General features: G+C 38.7%; 2 protein-coding genes across 2 annotated transcripts; one reads left to right on the top strand and one right to left on the bottom strand.

Annotated features, from left to right (window-relative positions):
* Window positions 1–10,126: 10,126 nt before the first annotated feature.
* Window positions 10,127–10,746, top strand: LOC149840801 (uncharacterized). The gene is made up of 2 exons (XM_090005138.1): window positions 10,127–10,612; window positions 10,720–10,746. Exons 1-2 carry the CDS (start codon window positions 10,127–10,129, stop codon window positions 10,744–10,746), a joined length of 513 nt encoding a protein of 170 aa, XP_089861264.1.
* An 11,793-nt stretch (window positions 10,747–22,539) lies between these two features.
* Window positions 22,540–24,272, bottom strand: MAD2 (DNA-binding HORMA family protein). Its single transcript, XM_090004553.1, has 7 exons — window positions 24,134–24,272; window positions 23,981–23,996; window positions 23,766–23,896; window positions 23,516–23,636; window positions 23,281–23,384; window positions 23,074–23,195; window positions 22,540–22,861 (listed from the first exon to the last, which is right to left on the bottom strand). Exons 1-7 carry the CDS (start codon window positions 24,204–24,206, stop codon window positions 22,802–22,804), a joined length of 627 nt encoding a protein of 208 aa, XP_089860679.1. The 5' UTR covers window positions 24,207–24,272; the 3' UTR covers window positions 22,540–22,801.
* Between the last annotated feature and the right edge of the window lie 1,427 nt (window positions 24,273–25,699).

A 25,699-nucleotide genomic window follows, 5' to 3' on the forward strand; every position in this document is an offset into this window, starting at 1 on the left:
ACATTTTTTATGCAAAGTAACTCAAGTATTTGTGAGGTTTTGATGTTTGAGTTTAAAAGAAAATGCGTAGTTTGTTTATGTGAAGTTATTATATTTTTTATGCAAAGTAACTCAAGTATTTGCAAGGTTTTAAGGATCGAGTTTAAAAGAAAATTCACAGATTTTTTATGTGAAGTAACTCAGGTATTTACGCAGTTTTTTGGTTCAAGTTTGAAAGAAATTTTTCAGTTTGTTCATGCAAAGTTATTACATTTTTTATGCAAAGTAACTCAGGCATTTGCAAGGTTTTGAGGCTCAAGTTTAAAAGAAATTTTGTAAGAATTTAAAAATATCATAAAATCTGTCAAATTTGAATTTAAAACATCATCCAAAAATTGAATAACATCCATACATACACAATTTACTTAATCTCAATATCTCTATTTAAAAATATTATCAAATTTGCCTCACAGTTCGTTATTATCCTCCTCCTCAGTCATCAACTTTTTCTCTTTTTTTGTTTCAAACGGTGTTGCTCCCTTTTGTGTGATTGTTACTATCAGAGCTTCAATTTTCACTTCCTTTGCCTTTGCCAACTGTAAAGCTTTTGTTCGCACTGCCTTTGCCACCACTGAAGTGTGTTCTTTTAGTGATGCCAATAGCCCTACCTTTCCTGCTGGCTACGCTATTGTGGTTTCCTGTAGTGTTTGATCCTGCAGTAGTAGTGTTCGATCCCACTGGCTGCGCTATTATTTTTCTTGCTGCCTTTTTTGCTTCGGTCGTTGCCTTTTTTGCTTTGGCTACCTTTGTCAACTCAAATTCCCTAACTTGCTTGTAGTAAGCGATAATTTGTTTTTTGTCATCCATGATATCAACCTGACAAAAGGGTTTATGCTCATTATAAAAACAACTACCAACCTTCTAATGCTTATCACAAATAAGAATTTTTAAACATGTACCTGGGTGAAATTCTTCCATGATCACTGCCCCAATAACGACATGTAGATGATGAAAAAAAGACCATGGTCTTTTCTGTAACAATCATAATCCAATTCAACATGTAAAAATAAATAATTCAATTAATAAACATATAAGCAAAATACTTACTTGTTATCTTGCCGAGGGATATCATCTGCAAGTATCACTATCCAATTGGTGAAACAGTCGTAACCCATACATCATATAAAAAGTTGACCCTGCAACAAAACATCAAACCTATTAAACATACTGAGTACGAGAAAGCAATATTATTATTGTTAACTAGGTAACAGTAACTTACTATGATGATGTCATTATCAACTGCACAAATTGTGGTGCGAAGTGAATTGTACAGTGCAAAGTCCTTCGCCTTTAGGTCCATTTGCCAAAGAACCCAATGATTGTTGTTCTAGTTAGCAAAAAATAAGAGCTGCAAAATAAATTGAGATTAAAAAACAACTTGGGCACCCAAAATTTAACTTCAGAAATTACGCAATAATGTTATAAACGAATACCTTGTCACCTTCAAACCAAATGTAAAGCAAGGATTCATCATCCCAAGCATGTAACTGCCCCCTCTTCCTTCATGCCGGAGAGTTGTGAGCAATTGTTGTGACAGTCAACATATACAAGTTAGTCCTTTTATTTTCAGTAGTAACACAACAAAAATAAAAGGTTGCACTTATTCACAAAGAAATAAGGAGTAAGATCAAGTGTCTTTGACAGATTTTCTCTTTTTCTTATGAAGCGATTATGTTTTAAGTCTTTTTATGAATCTTGCTAAATGCTACATATGTGTTGTAAAACCCATGAATTTTAAAGAATTATCAATGAAATAAAAATGTGCATTTGTGTAAAATAATATGATTTTTGTAATAGTCAATGCGATTTCGATGCTTGCGGGTTATTAGAATGAACCCAATAATGAATACTAGAAATGGGACTTGGATCCGGACTTTAGCGAGATCCGAAGATCTGACCCGATTCGCGAAGTTATCTCAAGAAATTTGAATACTTTGAGACTCTAGTGTGAGAATCCAAAGTATATATTAAATGAAATCTAATGCAAAGACAAGAAGAATCGAGAAAGCCCACATAGAAACGAGAAAATCCACCAACTAGAGAAACGTCTCAAGAAGACATATAGAAAATTTCTTTGCAAAATTAAACAACAAATGATGAAGTGGTGCTGTGGTAGGATGCACTGTTGGGTGGAGCCACAACCCTAGTTCAAAACCCACGGTACACCTACGTAGAAAGAAAAAACGTTTTCTTTTTAAATGGAATCCAGAACGGAACCAAAAGAGTTAAATACAAAAAAAATCACACACTTTGCAACGAAAACAAAGACAGCACAAGTGGTGGGGTTTGTTGCCCCTTTGGTGGAAGACCATGGTTCAAAACGCCCTGTGCGCGGAATGCCTTTTTGCACATAAAGGCCACGTTTTTACCTTGTTGGAATGGTAAAAACGTGGGCTCAAAGCCAAGCCTAAATGTTTGGCCCACCAAAATGGGATGAAGGGTATCAATAAAGTAAAAAAAAAAATTGAAAGTTGGAGTGATTGTAGTAAAAATGAGGGAGGGGTGTTTATGGAAATGGAGGAGCACCCACCAAGAAAATCGTGGGTTGAGGTGGTGGCTTGAACTTGAGAATTTAAAACTCCCCTAAGTAGAGGGAGTTAAAATAGGGCTTCAAGTGGGAGGCTACAACCCACTTTGGATGTTTCTCTCTCGCTCTCGCTCTCGCTCTCGCTCTCGCTCTCGCTCTCTCTCTGGTGGTCGACCTTCATTGATGGACCGTGTGGACCTCCATTTCTGAAGTGGTGTGCCGCTCCAACGAAGGAAAGAAGGTGCAGTCGTTGTCGTCTCGAAACTCAAAAAAAAAGGTAAGGAGTATATTTATCTATGTGTTTGGGTTCGGTGCCCTGTAGCACAAGATGTTGCAACACCATTTGATTGTATGTGAGAACATATAACCGGCTGGAATCACCCTGGCATAAGGGGTTGCTACCCTTTTGGCAACTAGCATCCTACGATGTGTGTCTAGTGTGGATCAAGACCGTGTGATAAAAAAAGAAGAAGAAGAAAGAATAACATCTTTGGGGTGAGTCGACCCGGGATGCCATCATGATGGGGTGGACCGAGTGTGCGAGCATGGGGACTTGGACACCCGATCTACCACTTGGCACCATTCTCAAATAATAGATCTTATTCCAGGTATGTACCAGCATGTTGCACCCACCACACTCGTAGATATCGAATGTTATATTGAATAGGGTGATTAAGTGTGTCTTGAATGCATCGTTGCATTGTACATGGACTGAGCGCTTAAATTGCACACATGGCACTTAAATCACATAAGTTTAAATTGAATAAGGTGATGAAGTATTTGTGACATACATTAGGTAGTGATACATTGAGAATGTTGAAAGTTGCTTTTGTGTCAATAGTTAGTAATGAAAAAAAAATAGTGGTCCAGCACCAAATGAGAATGAGAAGTATGCCTTGAATATTGAAAGTTGCTTTTGTTTCACTTAAACTGCTGTAATGTTGAGAATGTTGATAAATGATTTAACCACACACTGTTCCCAACTAATGCAATGACTATGGTGGCATATAGGTAAGTTGTATATATGTATAACCATATCGGTGTGTGAGTGTGCTGGAAACGAAAAAAAGAGAAAGAAAAGAAAATGGGCTGAGGTTGTTCTAAGCCTCAACCACGTTCCTTACTTGTAAGGGATGTCTGGGCAAAACCGACCCATTTTGTTCTGTATGTTCCCTATCCATTTGGGTTGAACCACATCGATGCAGAGGGTTATCACAGACCCTTAACAGGGTTGCTCTGCCACTCTTGGCAGCAGACCATCGACAGGCTAGAGGGACCACCAATGCCAGCGTGCAGGTTATGCACTGTAAGACCCGAGATTTTTCTAAGAAAATGCAAGGTATGATGTGATTCAATGATGGTAAATGGCTTGTGTTAATTACGAGGTTTTCACATATAATTTTGCATTATACATATGTATATGTATATGTATATAAGTATGGATATACGAGATCCTAAGTCGCATAAGTAAGATGTACGACATGATTGAAGGCAATCTATAATACATTAATTTTTAAGAACCTTTAATTAAAGTCATAATATATTAGATTAGTCAATCCTCAAATTTGAGACCCAAACGAGAAAAAAACCTTGGTATTTCATGTGAACTACTAGAAAATGTATATTGATAGGGAATGAGTCATAATGGGAACAATTTTCGCAAGAGATGAAAATTTAAAGATGTGCTTTGAAAATTTACTTATAAATGGAAATTTAAAATTTATGTGTGTTTACATGGATCTAGGTATGTATACATATATATATATATATATATATATATATATATATATATATATATATATATATGTGTGTGTGTGTGTGTGTGTGTGTGTATGTATAAGTATATACGTATGTGTACATATTTTCATATGTATATTACGTACATACGAAACCCTAGAATATATGTATACATATACATATATCATAGTGATATTATGTCAAACACGTAAGTTTTATTAAAAATGCATAGGGGCATTGGTTTTGATTTACCAAAAGTGTAATTGTCTAAACTCAACTCATTTTGAGAAAATTAAGATAAGAGAATTATCAAAAATTGGGGTTTTCGGTGATTTAGAGTGATGTTCTCTAAAACTTAGGTTTATTTCGAATAAAATAAAATACATGGGGTATTTTCACTCTAGGGGGCATGTGGGGGCATTTTTGAAACTTTTTCAAACCCAAAAGGGCATGTAGGGCCTTGAAGAGTGGCATTTTTGAAAGGTTTCCAAAGAAATTCAAACGAAATAAGCCTATTGGGTGCAGGAAAAGTAGAACTAAAATATTACAAGTATGTCACCGCCTAGAAGGGTGTGGCATACATCCTAGCCATTCATTTTTAACTTTTAATCTCAGCCATTCACTTAAAACTCTAGCATATTTAACCTTTGATAAGAGAGAGAAAGTCATTCTCTCCTCTTCTTTCTCTCTCTCCCCTCTCTCTCCCAAAATCGTGGGGCTCCCACCATAGCCGATCGTGTTTCTTCCTTGTTTCTCTCCACCTTGCTAGTATGTAGGGTTGGGTACCACGTGAGATTTCATCCTAAACGCTCAAGCAAGAGGAGATCCCCTCCATCGTTCCAAAAGCCATTGAAGGTGAGATTTCTTTCATTGTTCATTTTTATTTTTATTTTTGGTAATGTATTCTCCATTCCTTGTGTAAACAAGAAACTGAGTTCCACAATGCATGTGTGTTGAGTTGCATGTGGATTCAGTGGATTAGATTTGTGTGTTGTTCCTTATATTCAGTTTATAGCACTTATGTAAGATGCATCACGTGAACATACACACTTATATTTCAAAAAAAAAATATAGTTTTTGCATGCAATGGATCTTTCCTGAATCTAGAATTGTCAGAGACACCTTTGATAAATCGATTGTATCACCCTGAATACAAGTCGAATTTTGGTGTTCTTGGATATTCTGGAAATCTCAAACACATGTCTCTAACTTTATAGTTAAAAGTTTGGCCTGATCCAGTCCGCATGGTCCTTTAAAATCTCTGTCAAAAATATAGTTTTTGCATGCATTGCATCTTTCTCGAATCCAGAGTTATCAAAGATACCTCTGATAAATTAAATGTATCACCCTGGATACAAGTCATATTTCGGTGTTCTTAAACATTCTGGAAAGCTCAGACTCAGAACTCTAACTTTGTAGTTAAAGGTTTGGTCTAATTCGGTCATAGAATCCTATAAAATCTCTGTCAAAATATAGTTTTTGCATGCATTGGACCTTTCTTGAATCCAAAGTTGTCAAAGATGCCTTTGATAAATTGACTGTATCTCCCTGGATACATGTTGGATTTTGGTGTTCTTGAACAATATAGAAAGCTAAGACTTAGGCCTATAACTTTGTAGTTAAAAGCATGGCCTGATTTGGTCTATGGGATCTTTTAAAATCTTTGTCAAAAATATAGTTTTTGCATGCATTAGTTCTTTCCCGATTCTAGAGTTGTCAGAGACACCTCTATAAATTGATTGTATCTCCCTGGATACAAGTTGGATTTCAATGTTCTTGGATATTCTGGAAATCCAAGACACAGTCCTCCAACTTTATAGTTGAGAACTTTTCCTAATTCGGTCCGTAGGGTCCTCCAAATTCTCTGTCAAAATGTAGAACATTCAGATTTTTGTCAGTCCCTGCTCAGTCCAGAATGCCCTGAACAACGTCCCATATTTTCAAGATTTCTCCTGACTCCTTCAATGAAAATTCGATTGGTTTGATTCTGTGGACAAATAAGAGATAACTCTACAACTTTTGTGTTTAGGGTCAGGGCTAAATTTTCTCTTAAATATCTCAAAAATATTGATCTTTCTGCTATTATAGGAAATCATGATTTTCTTTTAACTTGTTTTAAATTTCTCTCTTTTAGGGCCGAGTTGGGTGCAGCCCAGCTGAGACACCAAGTCACTGCACTCAAATAGCCTAATTAAGCTTGTTTATCATCTAATATGGTCGAATTGAGATTAGCCAACATGCATTATCATGCTCATATTGCTTTAATTTATGTACGCTTACACACTATATGAGAACAATGCGACATAAATGTTATAACACGAATGAGTTCTTTCACTTGCACATCATGTCACCAAACTTAGAGTAATTGCATGAATCATGTTGATAATTCAAGTGTCCTAGAATTTAATGAATATTTGATTGTGTTTCACGTATGTTTGTAATGATCACATGATTCACCTTTGGCACTTAATCTGTCTCGTAAGTATAAAGGGGACTCGAGGCACCTTGTAAGGGGCATATTTGTTTGTGAGACTTTGTGGAATGCTAAAAACTCAGTGGCGCATTAGTGTAGGCAATGGACCCACCTTATGAGTTGAGCTCACTTATGTCAGAAATGTGCAGTTACCCGTACTTTCTTTCTTATGAATATCTCATGCGATATAATTCTAGAGAGGTCTTCCTTTGGTTAGATAATTAATGAAATATTCATTGTTGAATGCTAATGTTAATCATGTTAGTCGCTTGTTCATGATCGCACTGCTTATTTTGATCATGACGCAAGAGTTGCATCTTCCTTGCTCACTTGCTTAAATGATTGATGTACCTGCCTAAGTATGTTGGTGCATGGCGTTGTCGTTTATTACTTAGCATTGTTCTTTTACTGCTTCTTTACTTGTTGCAATTACACGTATTTAATCACTTCAATTATGCTAATTGTCTCACTACGATGCACATGTATGTTCACTTGTACATATGCATTGCTTGTGATGTCTTACCTTTTCGTCACGATAAATTCGCTTATGCTGATGCTTTGATTAATTATGTTATTAGATGCATATAATGTTATAAACACTATGATTTGCGCAAATAGATTGTCGTGGATGATTTCTCACCAACTTGCAAGAGTACTGACCTCGTTTTATGGGGATACAGGTTGTGACTTCTCGTGGTGCAATGGAGCTCGATGTGCGACGGATGACTAAACCCACACTCTAGAATATTGAAGATCTTGGCAGTTGTCTTTTGTAAAGAAAAATATAGTATCATTTTGTAAACAATATTAATAAAAATATTTCTTCTTATTGCTCATCCTGTAACCCGCCCAAAATTTTCACTTGTTTTTTCGCTTTGCGCAATATATTTCAAAAAAAAAATTAGCCTAAAAATCTAAAGGATTTTCAAAGTTAGGATTCTGGGGCGTTACATGCACACTGGGCCAGCAGTTGGTATGGCTTGCTGTATGTTGGCCATACCAGCATCTTGCCAACATCGCTTGACACCACTGGTCCAGCATGAGCTGCGGGTTCTGCTAGTGTCACGTGGCTGCAACCTTGAAGCCATGGTCAAGGATGGTACTTCATGGATTTACTGGGAACCGGTTGAGCCAAGTAAACTCTCTCTTGTCAGACAGTAGCAAAGGTTGCCTTTATGCAAACCTAGTTGGCTGGATCGAAGGGTTCAATCCCTCTCTAGCCTTGGGATTCAGGAATGTTGTGGTGACGACGCTGACCACTGCTCATGATGGTGGGTCGGCCATAGGGGTCTGACGTGACCTGCTGGATTAGACCGTGGCGCAGCACCACTAACGTGGGTGCAACCGAGATTGGATAACCCCATTTGGGTGCTCATTGAGCCTTGCACACATAGGTGGTGGGCGGGCTCCTCAACAAGTGATAGTGACGGTTAGCACTTTTCGTTGATGGCATCACTTGGAAGTGGCAGCCACAATGCGATGACACGAGATGACTCATGACAACCCGACTTCTTAAGACGAGTCTCTCTGACCTTAGTAAGAGAACTCTTGAAGAAATATATATATATATATATGTGTGTGTGTGTGTGTGTGTGTGTGTGTGTTATAAATCAAGCAAACCATGCCACGTGGATGGCATGGTTAGTGGGTACAAATGCGTACACCATAGCTCAGAAAATAAATATTCAAATATAGACTCCAAGTCGAGCTGAGTTTTGAGAAATATATTGGTCAGTGCTTTTGAGATGCCCCAAATGGTAAGATGCATATTATGTGCTTGAACCCAAACATGGGTTCGAGATTTTTGGAAATCGCCCGTGGTGCGATGGCTCGCACATGACAATAATTGAAAAAATAAAAATATATGCATAATCATAAGGTTTGCGAGGTTTTGGGTATATCTGAAAGACAGTTTATGTTACCGGACCCCTCGTGGTGAAATAGCTCACATGTGATTATAAACAAAAGGTTAAATGAAAATATAAACATAAAACCTTCGAGATTCTAGGTACACCTGAAAGAAGGTGTATGTTACCGGATTCTATGGACTCTGGATACACCTAAAAGATGGTGTATGTTACTGGACCCATGGTCTACCTTGAAGATGGTAGGTGGTACACGCTTTGTGGACATTCAAGTTTCCGTGAGAGCTAGGCATCTCACCCGGTCCGCAGTCCACGGAGTTAGGGAGTTAGGACTACCAGTGCGTCCTAGGTGGTAGATCCAAGTCTTCTGCAGAAGTGTCTAGGGTGCATCCTAATTCTTGTTCTATCCACTGGGGAGTTCTCTCTCGATCACAGACCGTCCCTTTTGGATATCCGTACGGCTAGTCATACGGGTTACTAATTAATAGACCCCCGTATGGTCTCGATCCGATACGACGTCGAATGCTTGTGCGTACCCACAAGGTAAGTGAAAGATAAACATAAAAAGTGTGAAATTATTTCTATTATTAGTCTCCAAGTAAATATTGTAAATCTTAGTATGGAATTGTAGAGATGATAGAAATAAGTCGTGCCTGTATGAATGAACTTAGATCTATCAATGTTTCCTTGTTTCATAGCAATATAGAACACATGTCTGTTTTAGTAGAATTTCCTTATTAATAAGTTATGTCGCATGATATTCTAGAATTTTAAATTGTTGCACATATTTGTACACAGAACACTAAGCACAACATATAAATATAATGCTTCTTACATAGACAGGGGAGACTGACCCTTTCTGCATTTAAATTTTTCAGGTAGCGAATGAATGGAGCGATCGCGGGTGTCGCAACAGAAGTAGCCATGAGATCTCAGTTTTCAGTGTTCTTGTTTAGACTCTAATTAGCTAGATTTATATTTCAATTATGAAATGTAATTAATGACATTAATGCTTTAATTAATGAATGAAATGCTTTTAGTACTTCTCTGTTTTACCCTGTAATTCGCTCGACACTTGGACTTGTCACTTCCGCTATTTTAAAAAAAATTATCCAAAATTTCACATCCAAATTGTTGGGGTGTTGTAGCTTTGGTATCAGAGTAGGACTGTAAAATATGAGATCTTGGCTCTTCCAGCGACCGCGATGACTCTGTAAGTAGGGTATAATGTGATTTTAGTATCTTAGAAGTAAATTAGTAAAATTGTATATTGTGTTTCTATGGAATTGTAAATGAAGGTTGGTGACAATTTCATTTTTATTTAATTATTTGTTCACATAGATGACGTGGTCGAACCGTTGCAATGACATAATGGAGACATTGCACAACCTGGCCAAGGTGGTTGGCCAGCAGGCTTCGGCTATGCAACAAATGGGCGTCAATCTGCACTAGGTGGCCCACGAGAAGAGTACGAACGGTGGAGCTATGTCCTATAAGAAATTCATGGATATGGACCCTCCCGCTTTCTCTGAGAAGACAGACCCGGAAGTGGCCGAGAGTTGGATCAGGGAGATCGTGCGCATCTTTCGTGTACTAGAGGTACCCGAGGAGCGTCAGGTGGACTTTGGGACTTATCTTCTCAAGGACCACGCCGAAAAGTGGTGGGAGACCACTAGGGCAGTCAAGTTTCAGGACGATCCTGTATCTTGGGTGGAGTTCGTAGAGGTCTTCAATGCCGTCTACTTTCTAAAGCATGAAAGGGCGAAGAAGATACAAGAGTTCTTGGACCTGCAGCAGGGTGAGATGTCCCTGGCAAACTATATCACTAAGTTTCATAGCTTGAAACGTTACTGTCCGAACGTGTACACTTCAGACGAAGATCGAGCGATGAAGTTTGCTCGAGGCTTGAAGACGGGTTTGAGGAATCGTTTGTACACTCGAGGGCTCAAGACCCTTGATAAAGCCATTCAGGTAAAATCACTATATCCGTGGTTATATAAGTTTTATTTGAGTTAGTAAGGTTAATACTTAGTATATCAAGGAACGTTGACTTGTTATCAACTATCCTTGTTATTCAGATTGCGACTCTCCTCGACAATGATTGAAAGGAGGGGAAAAAGTCGCACAAAAACAAAACTGAGGTTCAGAAACCCGAGTTCAAGAAGAGGTTTGGTGGGAAATGTTTTAACCATCAGACTAAGAAACCAAGGCACAACGGAGGCACCAGACCAAGGCCAGGGCAGAATCAGAGGTGCCAGAAGTGCAACCGCTTTTACCCCAGTCAACAGTGTCCCCGTGAGACAGGAGGGTGTCTCTACTGCGAGAAAATGAGACACTATATCAAGGAGTGTCAGAAGAAGTAGGCCGACGATGCACAGAGTCACTATATCAAGGAGTGTCAGAAGAAGTAGGCCGACGATGCACAGAGTCACTATATCAAGGAGTGTCAGAAGAAGTAGGCCGACGATGCACAGAGTCACTATATCAAGGAGTGTCAGAAGAAGCAGGTCGATGATGCACAGAGTGGGACTGGGGGACAACAGCCACAACAGCATCGAGCACCACCACCACAGCCACAAGTGGCTCAACAACAAGTAGCGGGTCGAGTCTACGCTACCTCGACCGATCAATTACAAAAAGGGGACTCGGTGCAAGGTAAAATGTGTATTTTCGGCCAAGCTGCTCTAGTATTATTTGACTAACGAGCTTCTCATTTCTTCATTTCTTCATTTCTTTATATTTCGCAAAACAACTTAGAATCCCCACAGAATCATTGAATCAAGAACTAGTAGTATATAACCCTATAGGATTCAATGAAATTTGTGTGAACTACATGCCAAAAGTAGAAGTTGTTTTAGGAGAATAGAAGTTGTTTTAGGAGAACACAATTTACTTGTCAACCTAATCATACTCGATATGACCGAATACGATGTCATACTGGGTATGGATTGGCTTTTCGAACACTATGCTAGAGATATTTGTAGAGAAGGAAAAGTAATTCTGTCCTGACCATACATGCCAGAGGTTGAATTCTGACTGGCAAGGACTAGAATAAAGAAAAGGGTTTTTTCGACCCTCAAGTATCTCCGTCGGAGAGATATGTCTTTCTTAATCAGTATGATTGGAGGAGAAATGAAGTCGACTCCGATTGAGGATATGGAAATCGTCCACAATTTTGCTGATGTATTCCCAGAAGAACTTCCTGGACCTACTCCTCAGCGGGAAGTCAAGTTCGAGATCAAACTGATGTCAGAAACGAAGCCAATATCAAGAGCATCTTATCAGATGACACCAACATAGTTGGAGGAATTAAAGAAGCAGTTGTAGGAGCTGATGGAGCACGGTTTTGTGCGACCTAGCACATATCCTTGGGGAGCACCAGTCCTGTTTGTGAAGAAGAAAGACGGGTCTATGAGGCTATGCATAGACTACCGAATGTTGAATCAAGCGACCGTGAAAAATAAATACCCACTACCGCATATCGAGGATCTATTTGACCAGTTGAAAAGAGCGAAGGTCTTCTCAAAGATAGATTTGAGGTGGGGATATCACCAATTGAGAATAAAAGACGAAGATATCCCTAAGTCAGCATTTAGAACCAAATATTGGCATTATGAATTCGTGGTGATGCCATTCAGACTCATGAATGCCCCAGCTACATTCATGGACCTGATGAATCGGGTATTCAGGCCATATTTAGATACCTTTGTCATCATTTTCATCGATGACATACTAGTGTATTTCGAGAATACGGTGAAAGATCGGGAACACTTAAAGATTATTTCAGAGACCCTCTGAACACATCAATTGTAAGCCAAATTTTTAAAATGTGAATTTTGGCTTGAAGAAGTCATGTTCCTTGGATATGTGATCTCGAAGGACGGAGTCTCAGTAGATCCAGCCAAGGTTGAGGCCGTGATGAATTGGGCACAACCGAAGAATGTCAGTGAGATTTGAAGCTTTCTGGGATTAGCAAGATATTATAGGTGATTCATATAAGACTTTTCTCAAATCGCTATGCCAATGACTAAACTCCTAAGGAAGGGGGTGAAATTTGAGTGGAATGAGAAGAGCGAAGAGAGTATGAGAAGAGAGAAGAGAGTTTCCAAATCTTTAAGGCAAAACTCACAATAGCACCAGTACTCGCTTTGTCATCAAGAAGTGGCGGATTTGTAGTATATACAGATGGTTCCGATACAAGGTTGGGTTGTGTGCTGATGTAATATGGAAAAGTCATTGCCTATGCATCACGACAATTGAAGACTCATGAGAGAAACTATCTCACTTATGATCTGGAGTTGGCGGCCGTGGTTTTTGCCTTGAAGGTTTGGAGGCACTACTTGTATGGAGAACAGTTCAAAGTTTTCACAGACCACAAGAGCTTGAAATACATGTTCTCTCAGAAGGAGCTCAACATGCGGCAAAGAATGTGGCTTGAGTTCATAAAATATTAAGAGTTTACAATCTCTTACTATCCTGGGAAAGCAAATGTGGTTAGAGATGCCCTTAGTTGCAAGGCTGGGGGAAATCTGTCTAGCTTGGTAAGCATTGGATGGAAGATGATTTCCAATTTCACGGAGTGGAGACCTTTCTTCGTTGATCAAGGCATACTCAGGATGTCTAGCCTGATGACACAATCGAAACTGTGAGAGCAAACTGTTATTAAGCAGAAGGAGGACTCACAATATGAGAAGATAGAGGCATTGGCGCTGCAAGAGGACACAACATTTCAACACAAAGAGGACAAAGGCATATGGTTTAAGGATCGACTATGGGTGTCGAGTGATTCAGAGCTCAGAGAAGAATTATTGACAGAGGCATATAAGAGCAAGTGCACCATTCACCCGGGCAGTACCAAGATGTTCAAAGATCTACAACACGGGTACTGGTGGAATGGAATGAAGTGCGATGTTGCCAGATATGTCACGAAGTGCTTGACGTGTCAACAAATCAAGATTGCGCATCAGAGACCAAGATAAACATATCATCGTAGATTTCGTGATGGGGCTGTCGTGAACCCGCAAGAATCATGATGCTATTTGGGTAGTGGTAGACCAACTCACTAAATCAACACACTTTCTACCGATGAGGAAGGGTCAATCATTAGAGAGTTTGACTGAATTGTATATCCAGGAGATAGTACAACTACACAGAGTACCAGTCTCGATTATTTCCGATAGAGACCCTCGTTTCACCTCGCGATTGTGGGGTAGTTACAGATGGCGTTGGATACTAAGTTGAAGTTCAGCACTGCCTTTCACCCACAGACCGACGGACAGTCAGAGAGAACCATATAGACATTGGAGGACATGTTATGTGCCTGTATGCTAGATTGGAAAGGTGAATGGGACGCTCATGTGGAACTAACAGAGTTCGCCTACAACAATAGCTACCACGCGAGCATCGGTATGGCGCCCTTCGAAGCATTATATGGGCGACCTTGTAGATCACCGGTACACTCGAACGAAGTTGGCGAAAGAGCAGTTGAGTCACCAATAATACTTCAGCATTACATAGAGCAAATACAGATGATACGAGATCAACTTCGAGTGGCGCAAAGTCGATAGAAAAGCTATGCGGACCAGCGACGTAGGGAGCTTAGTTTCAAAGTGGGGGATGCAGTGTTCGTCAAGGTATCGCCGACCAAGAGCGTCTTTAGATTTGAAAAAAAGGGAAAGTTATGTCTTAGATATGTCAGACCTTTCCCAATATTAGAGCAGATCGGCAAGACAACATACCGAGTAGAGCTACCCTCTCAACTTGCTAGGATTCATAATGTATTCTATATATCAATGTTGAGGAAATACATTCAAGATCCTTCATATGTGATTCAGTTCGAGGATATAAGTGTGCAAGAGGATCTGACAATAGAAGAGAGACCAATAGAGATCGTGGATCGTCGGGAATGAGTGATGCAGAATAAGATCGTCCCATTAGTCAAAGTGAGATGGAGGCATCATGGCTTAGAAGAATGCACGTGGGAACCAGAGAAAGCAATGAAGGACAAGTACCCTCAGTTTAAGTGCTATGTATCACAAATTTTGAGGATGAAATTCTATTTTTAGGGGAGAAGGATGTAAAACTCATGAATTTTAAGGAATTATCAATAAAATAAAAATGTGCATTTGTGTGAAATAATATGATTTTTGTAATAGTCAATGCGATTTCGATGCTTGCAGGTTATTAGAGTGAACCCGATAATGAATACTAGAAATGAGACTTGGATCCTGACTTTAGCGAGATCCAAAGATTCAAACCGATTTGCGAAGTTATCTCAAGAAATTTGAATACTTTGAGACTCTGGTGTGAGAATCCAAAGTATATATTAAATGAAAGCTAATGCGAAAACAAGAAGAATCGAGAAAGCCCACGTGGAAACGAGAAAATCCACCAACTAGGGAAACATCCCAAGAAGACATATAGAAAATTTCTTTGCAAAATTAAACAACAAATGATGAAGTGGTGTTGTAGTAGGACGCATTGTTGGGTGGAGCCACAACCCTAGTTCAAAACCCACGGTACGCCTACGTAGAAAAGAAAAATGTTTCATTTTTATATGGAATCCAGAATGGAACCAAAAGGGTAAAATACATAAAAACTCACACACTTTGCAACGAAAACAAAGATAGCACAAGTGGTGGGGTTTTTTCCCCTTTGGTGAAAGTCCATGGTTCGAAACCCTCTATGCGCGGAATGCCTTTTTGCACATAAAGGCCACGTTTTTATCTTGTTAGAATGGTAAAAACTTGGGCTCAAAGCCAAGCCTAAATTTTTGGCTTTTTCTCCACCAAAAACATGAGAGGAGTTGCTACTCCTCTCACTTTACCAAAAATTTCGGGGAATCCCACCAAAATGAGATGAAGGGTACCAATAAAGTAAAAAAAAATTGGAAGTTGGAGTGATTGTAGTAAAAAAGAGGGAGGGGTGTTTGTGGAAATGGAGGAGCACCTACCAAGAAAATCGTGGGTTGAACTGGTGGCTTGAACTTGAGAATTTAAAACTCCCCTAAGTAGAGGGAGTTAAAATAGGGATTCAAGTGGGAGGCTACAACCCACTTTGGACGTCTCTCTCTCTCTCTCTCTCTCTCTCTCTCTCTCTCTCTCTCTCTCTCTCACACACACACACACACACACACACACACCGTGGTGGTCGACCTCCATTGCTGGACCGTGTGGACATCCATTTCTGAAGTGGTGTGCCGCTCCAACGAAGGAAAGAAGGTGCAACCATTGCCGTCTCGAAACTCCAAAAAAAAAAGGTAAGGAGTATATTTATCTATGTGTTTGGGTTCGGTGCCCTGTAGCACAAGATGTTGCAGCACCATTCGATTGTATGTGAGAACATACAACCGGCTGGAATCACCCTGGCATAAGGGGTTGCTACCCTTTTGGCAACTAGCATCCTACGATGCGCATCTAGTGTGGATCAAGAATGTGTGATAAAAAAAGAAGAAGAGAGAATAACATCTTTGGGGTGAATTGACCTGGGATGCCATCACGTAACTCGTGAGGGTTACGTGATGGGGTGGGCCGAGTGTGCAAGCATGGGGACTTGGACACCCGATCTACCACTTGGCACCATTTTCAAATAATAGATCTTATTCCAGGTATGTATCAGCATGCAGCACCCACCACACTCGTAGATACCGAATGTTATATTGAATAGGGTGATTAAGTGTGCCTTGAATGCATCGTTGTATTGTACATGGACTGAGTGCTTGAACTGCACACATGGCACTTAATTCACATCAGTTTAAATTGAATAGGGTGATGAAGTATTTTTGACATACATTAGGTAGTGATACATTGAGAATGTTGAAAGTTGCTTTTGTGTCAATAGTTAGTAATGAAAAAAAAAACAGTGGTCTGGCACCAAATGAGAATAAGAAGTATGCCTTGAATATTGAAAGTTGCTTTTGTTTCACTTAAACTGCTGTAATGTTGAGAAGGTTGATAAACGATTTAACCACACACTATTACCAACTAATGCAATGACTATGGTGGCATATAGGTAAGTTGTAGAAATGTATAGCCATATCGGTGTGTGAGTGTGCTGGAAACGAAAAAACAAAAAGAAAAGAAAATGGGTTGAGGTTGTTCTAAGCCTCAACCATGTTCCTTACTTGTAAGGGATGTCTGGGCAGAACCGACCCATTCTGTCTTGTATGTTCCCTATCCATTTGTGCTGAACCACGTCGATGTAGTGGGTTATCACCGACTCTTAACAGGCCTGCTCTGCCACTCTTGGTAGCAGACCATCGACAAGCTAGAGGGACCACCAACGCCAACGTGCAGGTTATGCACACTAGGCCAGCACTTGGTATGGATCGTTGTATGCTGGCCAGACCAGCATCTTGCCAACATAGCTTGACACCGCTGGTCCGGCATGAGTTACGGGCCCTGCTGGTGTCGCGTGGCTGCAACCTTGAAGCGATGGTCCAGGATGGTACTTCATGGATCTACTGGGAACCGGTTGAGCTGAGTAAACTCCCTCTTGTCAGACAGTAGTAGGGGCTGCCTTCATGCAAACCTGGTTGGCTGGATCGAAGGGTTCAGTCCCTCTCTAGCGTTGGGATTCAGGAATGTTGTGGTGGTGGCGTTGGCCACTGCTCATGATGGTGGGTCGGCCATAGGGGTCTGACGTGACCTGCTGGATTAGACCGTGGTGTTGCACTACTAACATGGGTGCAGCCGTGATTGGATAACCCATTTGGGTGCTCGTTTAGCCTTGCACACATAGGTGGTGGGTGGGCTCCTCAACAAGCGATATTGACGGTTAGCACCTTTGGTTGATGGCATCACCTGGAAGTGGCAGCCACAATGCCACGACACGAGAGGGCGCATGACAGCCCGACTTGTTGCGACGAATCTTTGTGACCTTAGTAAGGGCACTCTTGAAGATATATATATATATATATATATATATATATATATATATATATATATATATATATATATATTATAAATCAAGCAAACCATGCCACGTGGATGGCATGGTTAGTTGGTACGAATGCGTACGCCATAGCTCAGAAAATGAATGTTCAAATATGGGCTCTGAGTTGAGCCGTGTTTTGGGAAATATACTGGGCAGTTCTCTTGAGACGCCCCAAATGGTAGGATGCATATTATGTGATTGAACCCAAACATGGGTTCGGGATTTTTAGAAATCGCCCGTGGTGCGATGGCTCGCACAAGAAAATAATTGAAAAATTAAAAATGTATGCATAATCATAAGGTTTGCGAGATTCTGGGTATATCTGAAAGACAGTATATGTTACCGGACCCCTCGTGGTGAAATAGCTCGCACGTGATTATAAACAAAAGATTAAATGAAAATATAAACATAAAACCTTCGAGATTCTAGGTACACCTGAAAGAAGGTGTATGTTACCGGATTCTCCGGGCTCTGGGTACACCTAAAAGATGGTGTATGTTACTGGACCCATGGTCTACCTTGGAGAGGGTAGGTGGTACAAGCTTTGTGGACATTCAAGTTTTCGTGAGAGCTAGGTGTCTCACCCGGTCTTCAGTCCACGGAGTTAGGGAGTCAGGACTACCAGTGCGTCATAGGCGGTAGATCCAAGTCTTCTGCAGAAGTGTCTAGGGTGCATCCTAATTCTTGTTCTATCCACTAGGGAGTTTTCTCTCGATCACAGACCATCCCTTTTGGATATCCGTACGGCTAGTCATACGGGTTACTAATTAATAGACCTCCGTATGGTCTCAGTCTGATACGACGTCGAATGCTTGTGCGTACCCATAAGGTAAGTGAAAGATAAACATAAAAAGTGTGGAATTATTTCTATTATTAGTCTCCAAGTAAATATTATAAATCTTAGTATGGAATTGTAGAGATGATAGAAATAAGAAGTGCCTGTATGAATGAACTTAGATCTAGCATTGTTTCCTTGTTTCATAGCAATATAGAACACATGTCTGTTTTAGTAGAATTTCCTTATTAATAAGTTATGTCGCATGATATTCTAGAATTTTAAATTGTTGCACATATTTGTACATAGGACACTAAGCACAACATATAAATATAATGCTTCTTACACAGACAGGGGAGACTGACCCTTTGTGCATTTAAATTTTTCAGGTAGCGAATGAATGGAGCGATCGCGGGTGTCGCAACTGAAGTAGCCATGAGATCTCAGTTTTCAGTGTTCTTGTTTAGACTCTGATTAGCTAGATTTATATTTCAATTATAAAATGTAATTCCTGACATTAATGCTTTAATTAATGAATGAAATGCTTGTAGTACTTTTCTATTTTACCCTGTAATTCGCCTGACACTTGGACTTGTCACTTTCGCTATTTAAAAAAAAATTATCTAAAATTTCACATCCAAATTGTTGGGGTGTTACATGTGTTACATGCATGTTATATTTAAATGAGTACACATATAAAAGAACAAACAAATGAACATGCAAACTTCACACTTACATTATTTGCCATCAAATTTTTTTCATCAAAATCAAATTTTTTTTCTCCCTGCCAGTCTCCTGCATATCATGTACCTCAGGCACAATAGTTGGCATTGTGGATTTGGCTTTATAGGGTTGGTGTCCGCCACGTTTCCCTTTCCACAGTGCGTTAGAGCATGTACTCTTCCAATTTTCAAAGCAAGTTGGTTTGAATTGTGTAGATGGTTTGCAATGAAAGAAAAAAGATAACAAAAAAATACCAACACAATATAGGCAAAAGGCTGGTTTGAGCAACCAATTTTATTACAACTATTCTCAAACCAAGCCTTTGCCTGGAATGTGTTGATGCTTTTTGGTTAATTTTTTTCTTTCACTGCAGATCGTCTACACAATTCAAAGCAATTCACTCTGAAAATTGAAGTATCCACTCTAACGCACTATGAAAATCAGACTATGTATGAGAAGAGTCACAAAACAATGCAAGTTTAACTTTCTCTAAACTTGTTGATGCAAGTTCCAAGGAGGCATCATCACCTTACTAAGTCCTTGGAACGAATGATTGTATGAGCATGTTTATTTGTTTCAATTTTATTTATTGTAAGTTTGATTCACTCACACGGTAGTGCAGGTTAGCAGATACTGAACTTATCTTAACTACTTACACCAATGGAATATACAACATCTATTGAGAATAAAATACATACAACAATCACTACGCAAAACCAATTATCATATTAACACCTTATGCACGATCAACCCAAGGCCCATTATACATATACAGAAAAATAAAAAATCATAGAATAATGGACAAGCATCTTCAAAGAAGCAAACACAAATCTTCAAAACAAACATATTATATTCTTTAAAAAAAACCCCTAAACTATATGTGAAGAGGGGATTTTGGGGTCCACATGCTGGGAACCATAAAGAACTCACATTTTGATCCAACAAGAGAAGTCAATGGAAAGAATGTCGCAACCTCATCAGAATCACCGAAAAAGTCATCAAAGATAAAAAAAAACTCAAAAATTGTGCGGAGGGGATTTTGGATGCCACAAGTTGGGGACCATGAAGAACCCTGGAATTTGTTCTTAAAAAGAAGTGAAATTTTTGAGATGTTGATACTGGGTTGAAAATAAACCTAAGCAAAAATAACCTTGATCCAGACCTAGTACCAGCATTTCAAACGCAGAAAAAAGGTGCGCGTTTTAAATTTTAAAAGACATTCATAAATTTTTTATGCAATGCTATTTCATTTTTTATGCGAAGTAACTCATGTATTTGTGCAGTTTCTCAGTTCGAGTTTAAAAGAAATTTCACAGATTTTTTATGTAAATTTAGCAATTTTTTATATGAAGTAACTCAGGTATTTGTGATGTTTGGAGGTTCGAGTTTAAAAGAAAGTTTCGCACACACATATTTTATGTGATGTTATTATATTTTTTATGCTTGGGTAACTCAAGTATTTGTGAGGTTTGTTGATTTGAGTTAAAAAAAACACAATTTTTTATGTGATATTATTACATTTTTTATGTGAGGTAACTCAATTATTTGCGATGTTTGTCGGTTAGAGTTCAAAAAAAAATCACAATTTTTTTATACGACATTATTTCATTTTTTATGCGAGGTAACTCAAGTATTTAAGATGTTTGTCGGTTCGAGTTAAAAAAAATCATAAATTTTTTATGCAACATTATTACATTTTTTATGCGAGGTACTCAAGTATTTATGATGTTTGTCAGTTTAAATTAAAAATTCACAAATTTTTATGCGAATTTAAGAATTTTTTATGCAAAGTAACTCAATTATTTGTGATGTTTGTCGATTCCAGTTTAAAAGAAAGTTTGCTCACACTTATTTTATGCAAATTTGGTAAATTTTTAATATGCAATAACTCAGGTATTTGCAAGATTGAAGTTTTCGGTGGAGACAGAGGAAATTCGCATATGGAGAAATTTTGCATCGAAAATGGTAGGTGCGAGGGCTAAAAAGGTTATAAAAATAACAATATTTGTGATTTTAGATATAGCATACAAATTTGACAATTTTGAAGGCATTTCACAAAACGTGTCATTTTTGCCAGCCATATAATTTTTGAAAAAAAAGGTAGGTCAATCACCCAAGAAAAAAGAACGTGGTTCTGAACCATCCTGGAAGTCTTTCTCTCTATCACAAGTTTCACCTTTTCTTTACCAGAACAAATCCCATGCCATTCTCTATCACAAGTTTCACATTAAAATGGTCACTCAAAAATTGCCCATACCTGACTACATGTGAACTTGGCCAACACATTAGATAGCATACAAATTTTTATGAGGCACTCTCTATGGGATCCAGTCCATTGCTAAAAATTTGCAATGTTAATGAAAAGTTATACACTTAAAATAATTCTGATCTCAAAAACCAGGCTCTGGTTTACAAAATTTGCAATTTTACAGGATAAGTTGGATAAAACAACTAAAATTTACTATTCGTCTCTTTCTTTTTTCTCCTTTTCGAGGTGGATTGTGTCAAAATGTATGAATCAGCCCTATGATCCAAATGGACCTGGCTCGAGGTAGGATTGATGGTTAGTGGATCAAAATTACTCATAAAGAAAAAAAAATAGATCAAACCGATAGGAGTACAAAATTTGCAATTTTACAGGATCAGTTCACCTAAGTTGGATAAAACAACTAAAATTTACTATTCGTCTCTTTCTTTTTTCTCCTCTTCGAGGTGGATTTTGTGTCAAAATGTATGAATCAGGCCTATGATCCCCAAATGGACCTGGCTCGAGGTAGTGGATCGAAATTACTCATAAAAAAAAAAAAAAAACAGATCAAACCGTCAATACGTTCAAGGAGTAGACTCCACAATTTTGGTGGAAGAAACTTGTAATTTTGCAAACAAACCTGGCACATTGACCATATAGTTCCGATTTGATGGAGTTTTACTTTGGTGGAAGAAACTTGTAATTTTGCAAACAAACCTGGCACATTGACCATATAGTTCCGATTTGGTGGAGTTTTACACTGCAGACACTGAAATAACCATGACGGTGAGGACAATAGTTGATGATTACTACTTTGATGGACAATAGTTGATGATTACTACTTTGATGGAAACTTGTAATTTTGCAAACAAACCTGGCACATTGACCATATATAGTTCCGATTTGGTGGAGTTTTTACTTTGGTGGAAGAAACTTGTAATTTTGCAAACAAACCTGGCACATTGACCATATAGTTCCGATTTGGTGGAGTTTTACACTGCAGACACTGAAATAACCATGACGGTGAGGACAATAGTTGATGATTACTACTTTGATGGAAATTGGTTTTTAACAGTTTTGCAGGAGACAGGTTGGTTGATCGATGGAAAATTTTCTTTTTAAATGGTTAAAAAACTAAGCTTAAAAAGTTTGTTTGGTGGATTGAACTTTTTCTTTAAATAATTGGAAACCAAATTATCAGCAGATGGTATACGCAACTTTTAACATGAAAATGAATGTCATCACTGCTGCTGCCATTGTAATCATCGAAGAAAATGCATACAGAAGTATGAAAAGTTGAAGACTAATTCCAATACTACATCCATTTTTTACAGCAGCGCCGTACCACACACACTCAATAAAAACAATTGCATCACAGCATCCAACAAAAAGATCCCATCAGCAGAGGCTTTGTGAATAAACGATTCACAAAAAATCGGTAATCAATTCTAGCAAATGCAAAACAATCATTTCCAAAATTTCACTGCTCGTCGTCCCACTCATCGTTCTTGTACGAGACCAGCGTGTCGACCTTGTGGATCTGCAACAACCAGCGCACATTTTCAGCACACTAGGATGAGTCGAATATGTAATTATTGGAATAAATGTTAGGGACTCGAATGATAGATATGCAAGCATGTATAACTTATATGTTATACATCTCTACAAATTTTGGAAATTTTGCTTGCATTGGTTCAGGTTCTGGAATCGATAGGATTATGCAGGATTTTCACAAGATGGGATTCCCATCACCTTGGTATCGAAAGAATGCAGCTTCACCATTTGTGGGTTCTTAATCAGTTTGGCATCACTCTCCATCCAAGTGACCGGCACCGTCAAATCCTTATCAGTATAAGCTAACACATCAAACACACCTGCAACACCCACAAACTGTTAATCTTCAAGTATCGAGAAGAAAAAAGAAGAATTTCCAAATTAGTTTAGCAGAGGAATGCATACACGACTCATCAAGACAGGGCAAATAGGTAATGCTTGACGCTATCTGCCGCATAATCGCTTGAATCTCTCTCATTATTTCTTTATCACTCTTGGCTCTAGAAACTCTGAACAAGTAAAAATACCCAGAATGTCAACCCCCCAAGATCAACCACCAAAGAAAGAAAATGCAGAAAGAGAATTGATTTTCTTCGCTCATCAAACAGGGCATGGAGCACTGGGGAGTGAACAAATTTACCCCTTTTCTACGACTTCACTATCGGTTTCGATGCTGAAATTCCATCTTTCTAACACCTCGGATGTTGCCTTGCTCATGATAACAAGAACCACTCTCTGGAGCTTTCCGGATTCAAGCCATTCTGCGACACACATAACAACGGTATTCAAGATTGAAAAGAAGCCACTCTTTTATTTATTGTTGTTTATTCTTGTCGAGTCATTTTCTTACTGAAATTCTTAGAAACATGGAGATTGATCAATCTTATTACCAGACAATTGAGTGGTTATGTTGGTGATGAAGTTCTTGACCCCCTCATCTTGAGTCAGTAACATTGGCAGCCCATATTTCTTCACCTTAACGAAGCTTTCTTCGGGATAAACGCCTCGATTGTAAAGGATACTGCAAACCCACATTCAGGATTCAAGATCCCTTGCTTTTTCTTTAAAATTTTGATTATTTTTTTTACAAGGGAATGAATCATACCTGTTGGCTGCATAACCTGTTTCAAGTGAAAGGGAGACAAGAAAATTTTTCCTTTCAGAAAAATGTACATGGCATTATGAAGAAGATAGGAAAACGAAGAAAGTTCTACATACCAATGATCGACCAGAAGAAGAGGAAGTTCGGATGACATACCAAAGAATTCGCTGACGATGGCTGCGGAGCCCCTCAACGTGATGATGTCCTTCGAAATCGTCTTTGAAGCCATTGACTTCCTTTGGATTGGATCTCCGTTTCTCCTTTTCTTTTCTTGCAGACGAGAAAAAATCAAGAGACGAGAAAAAATCAAGAGATGGGATGCAGAGACTTGTGTTGGAGAGAGAGAGAGAGAGAGAGAGAGAGAGACGGCGAGGGTAAAATGCAGGGAGAAGAAAGTCGGCGAGGGTGTCTTCTGTTGGGTCCAAAGAAGAAAAAGGAAGATTTCCAACGGCTAGTTTTTGGTCGATTTGATTTGATTATGCCCGTTGGCCTTTCAACGGTTAGAAGTGTGGGACACTACACTTGTAAAAAGAGCATGCGCCATCATGTCTTCTTGCTCTCGGAAACGACATTTGAGTGGGGGCTGCTCACGCTTTGGGAATTGGGAAGAGGGTTGGTGGAGGCACTTGAAGTCTCTGCCCTAATTAGGCGTGTTTGGATTTAGGAAATTGTGGGGAAGGGGACATTCAATTTCTGGAATTGATTTCTCCAATTCCGTTGGAAAGGTGGCGTCTGGTGATCGTCATTCTTATTTTTGAGCATTTTTTAAGAAAGTTTTGGCTGTTATTGCCATTAAAAGAACAAAAAAGAAATTGTTTTGAGAAGGGTTATGAGGGTCAAAATTCTTTTTTTTTTCCAAGATGAGACTATGCCACTTTCTAAAACTCTTTTTGTAAACTTTATCCATTCCTGCATCATCATTTTCATCATAAAAAGGGTTGTGATGATAATAGAGATGGTGCTACTGATTATGAGCATAATAACACTAACTATGTTTTTGTAAGCATCGACGATGATGGTTTAAGTTCATGTTGGCAGTTAATCATATGATATTAATGATGATCATGATTCATTATTTTATTGGTGATCATAATCACAAAATCATTTGATGGTTGTGACAAAATTGTGATCCAAAATTCCAATCACCATTTTAATACTTCGCATGCTAAAATGAGTTTTAAATGTTTGTTTTCATAAATTGATTTCAGAAACAAAATTTGCCAAAAGCCCAATCTTGAAAACAAAATTTCATAAAAAAAAAAAATTGTGGATGGGTAAAATCGATTTCAGTTAATTGTTCACAAGAATTGGGAGGTGAGATACTCTTTTTTTTTTTTTAGGTAAAGAAAATTTGTTCAAGAGAAAGATTTCAATTACAGTCATTGAAATGTTTTGAGATACTGTTCTTGATACAGGACCAGTACCAGAAGGTATCATAGTTGTTGAGGTTTTAAATGGTGTAAGGGGACATATAATGCTGATTTTCAATTTGGCAAATCAACCGATTCGGTTTAAAGTTGTATGCAAATAGATGGAAACCATTGGGACATCATGATTATGAAACCACAAGAAGGCATCCTTTGTTGCGAGGGGGAAGCTGGGGGTGTACTTCTTGGTGGACAAGGAAGACCAATAAACTTGGTTTTACAGTTTAGAATTGACACTGGGGCTCCGCATGTCTGGCAGGAGCAGTTAGTGCACGTCATCTTGTGTTGGGACGTT

The sequence above is a fragment of the Nuphar pumila genome, chromosome 4 (genome assembly GCF_984573655.1).
Source record: "Nuphar pumila chromosome 4, dmNupPumi1.hap1.1, whole genome shotgun sequence".
Classification (NCBI taxonomy): domain Eukaryota; kingdom Viridiplantae; phylum Streptophyta; class Magnoliopsida; order Nymphaeales; family Nymphaeaceae; genus Nuphar; species Nuphar pumila.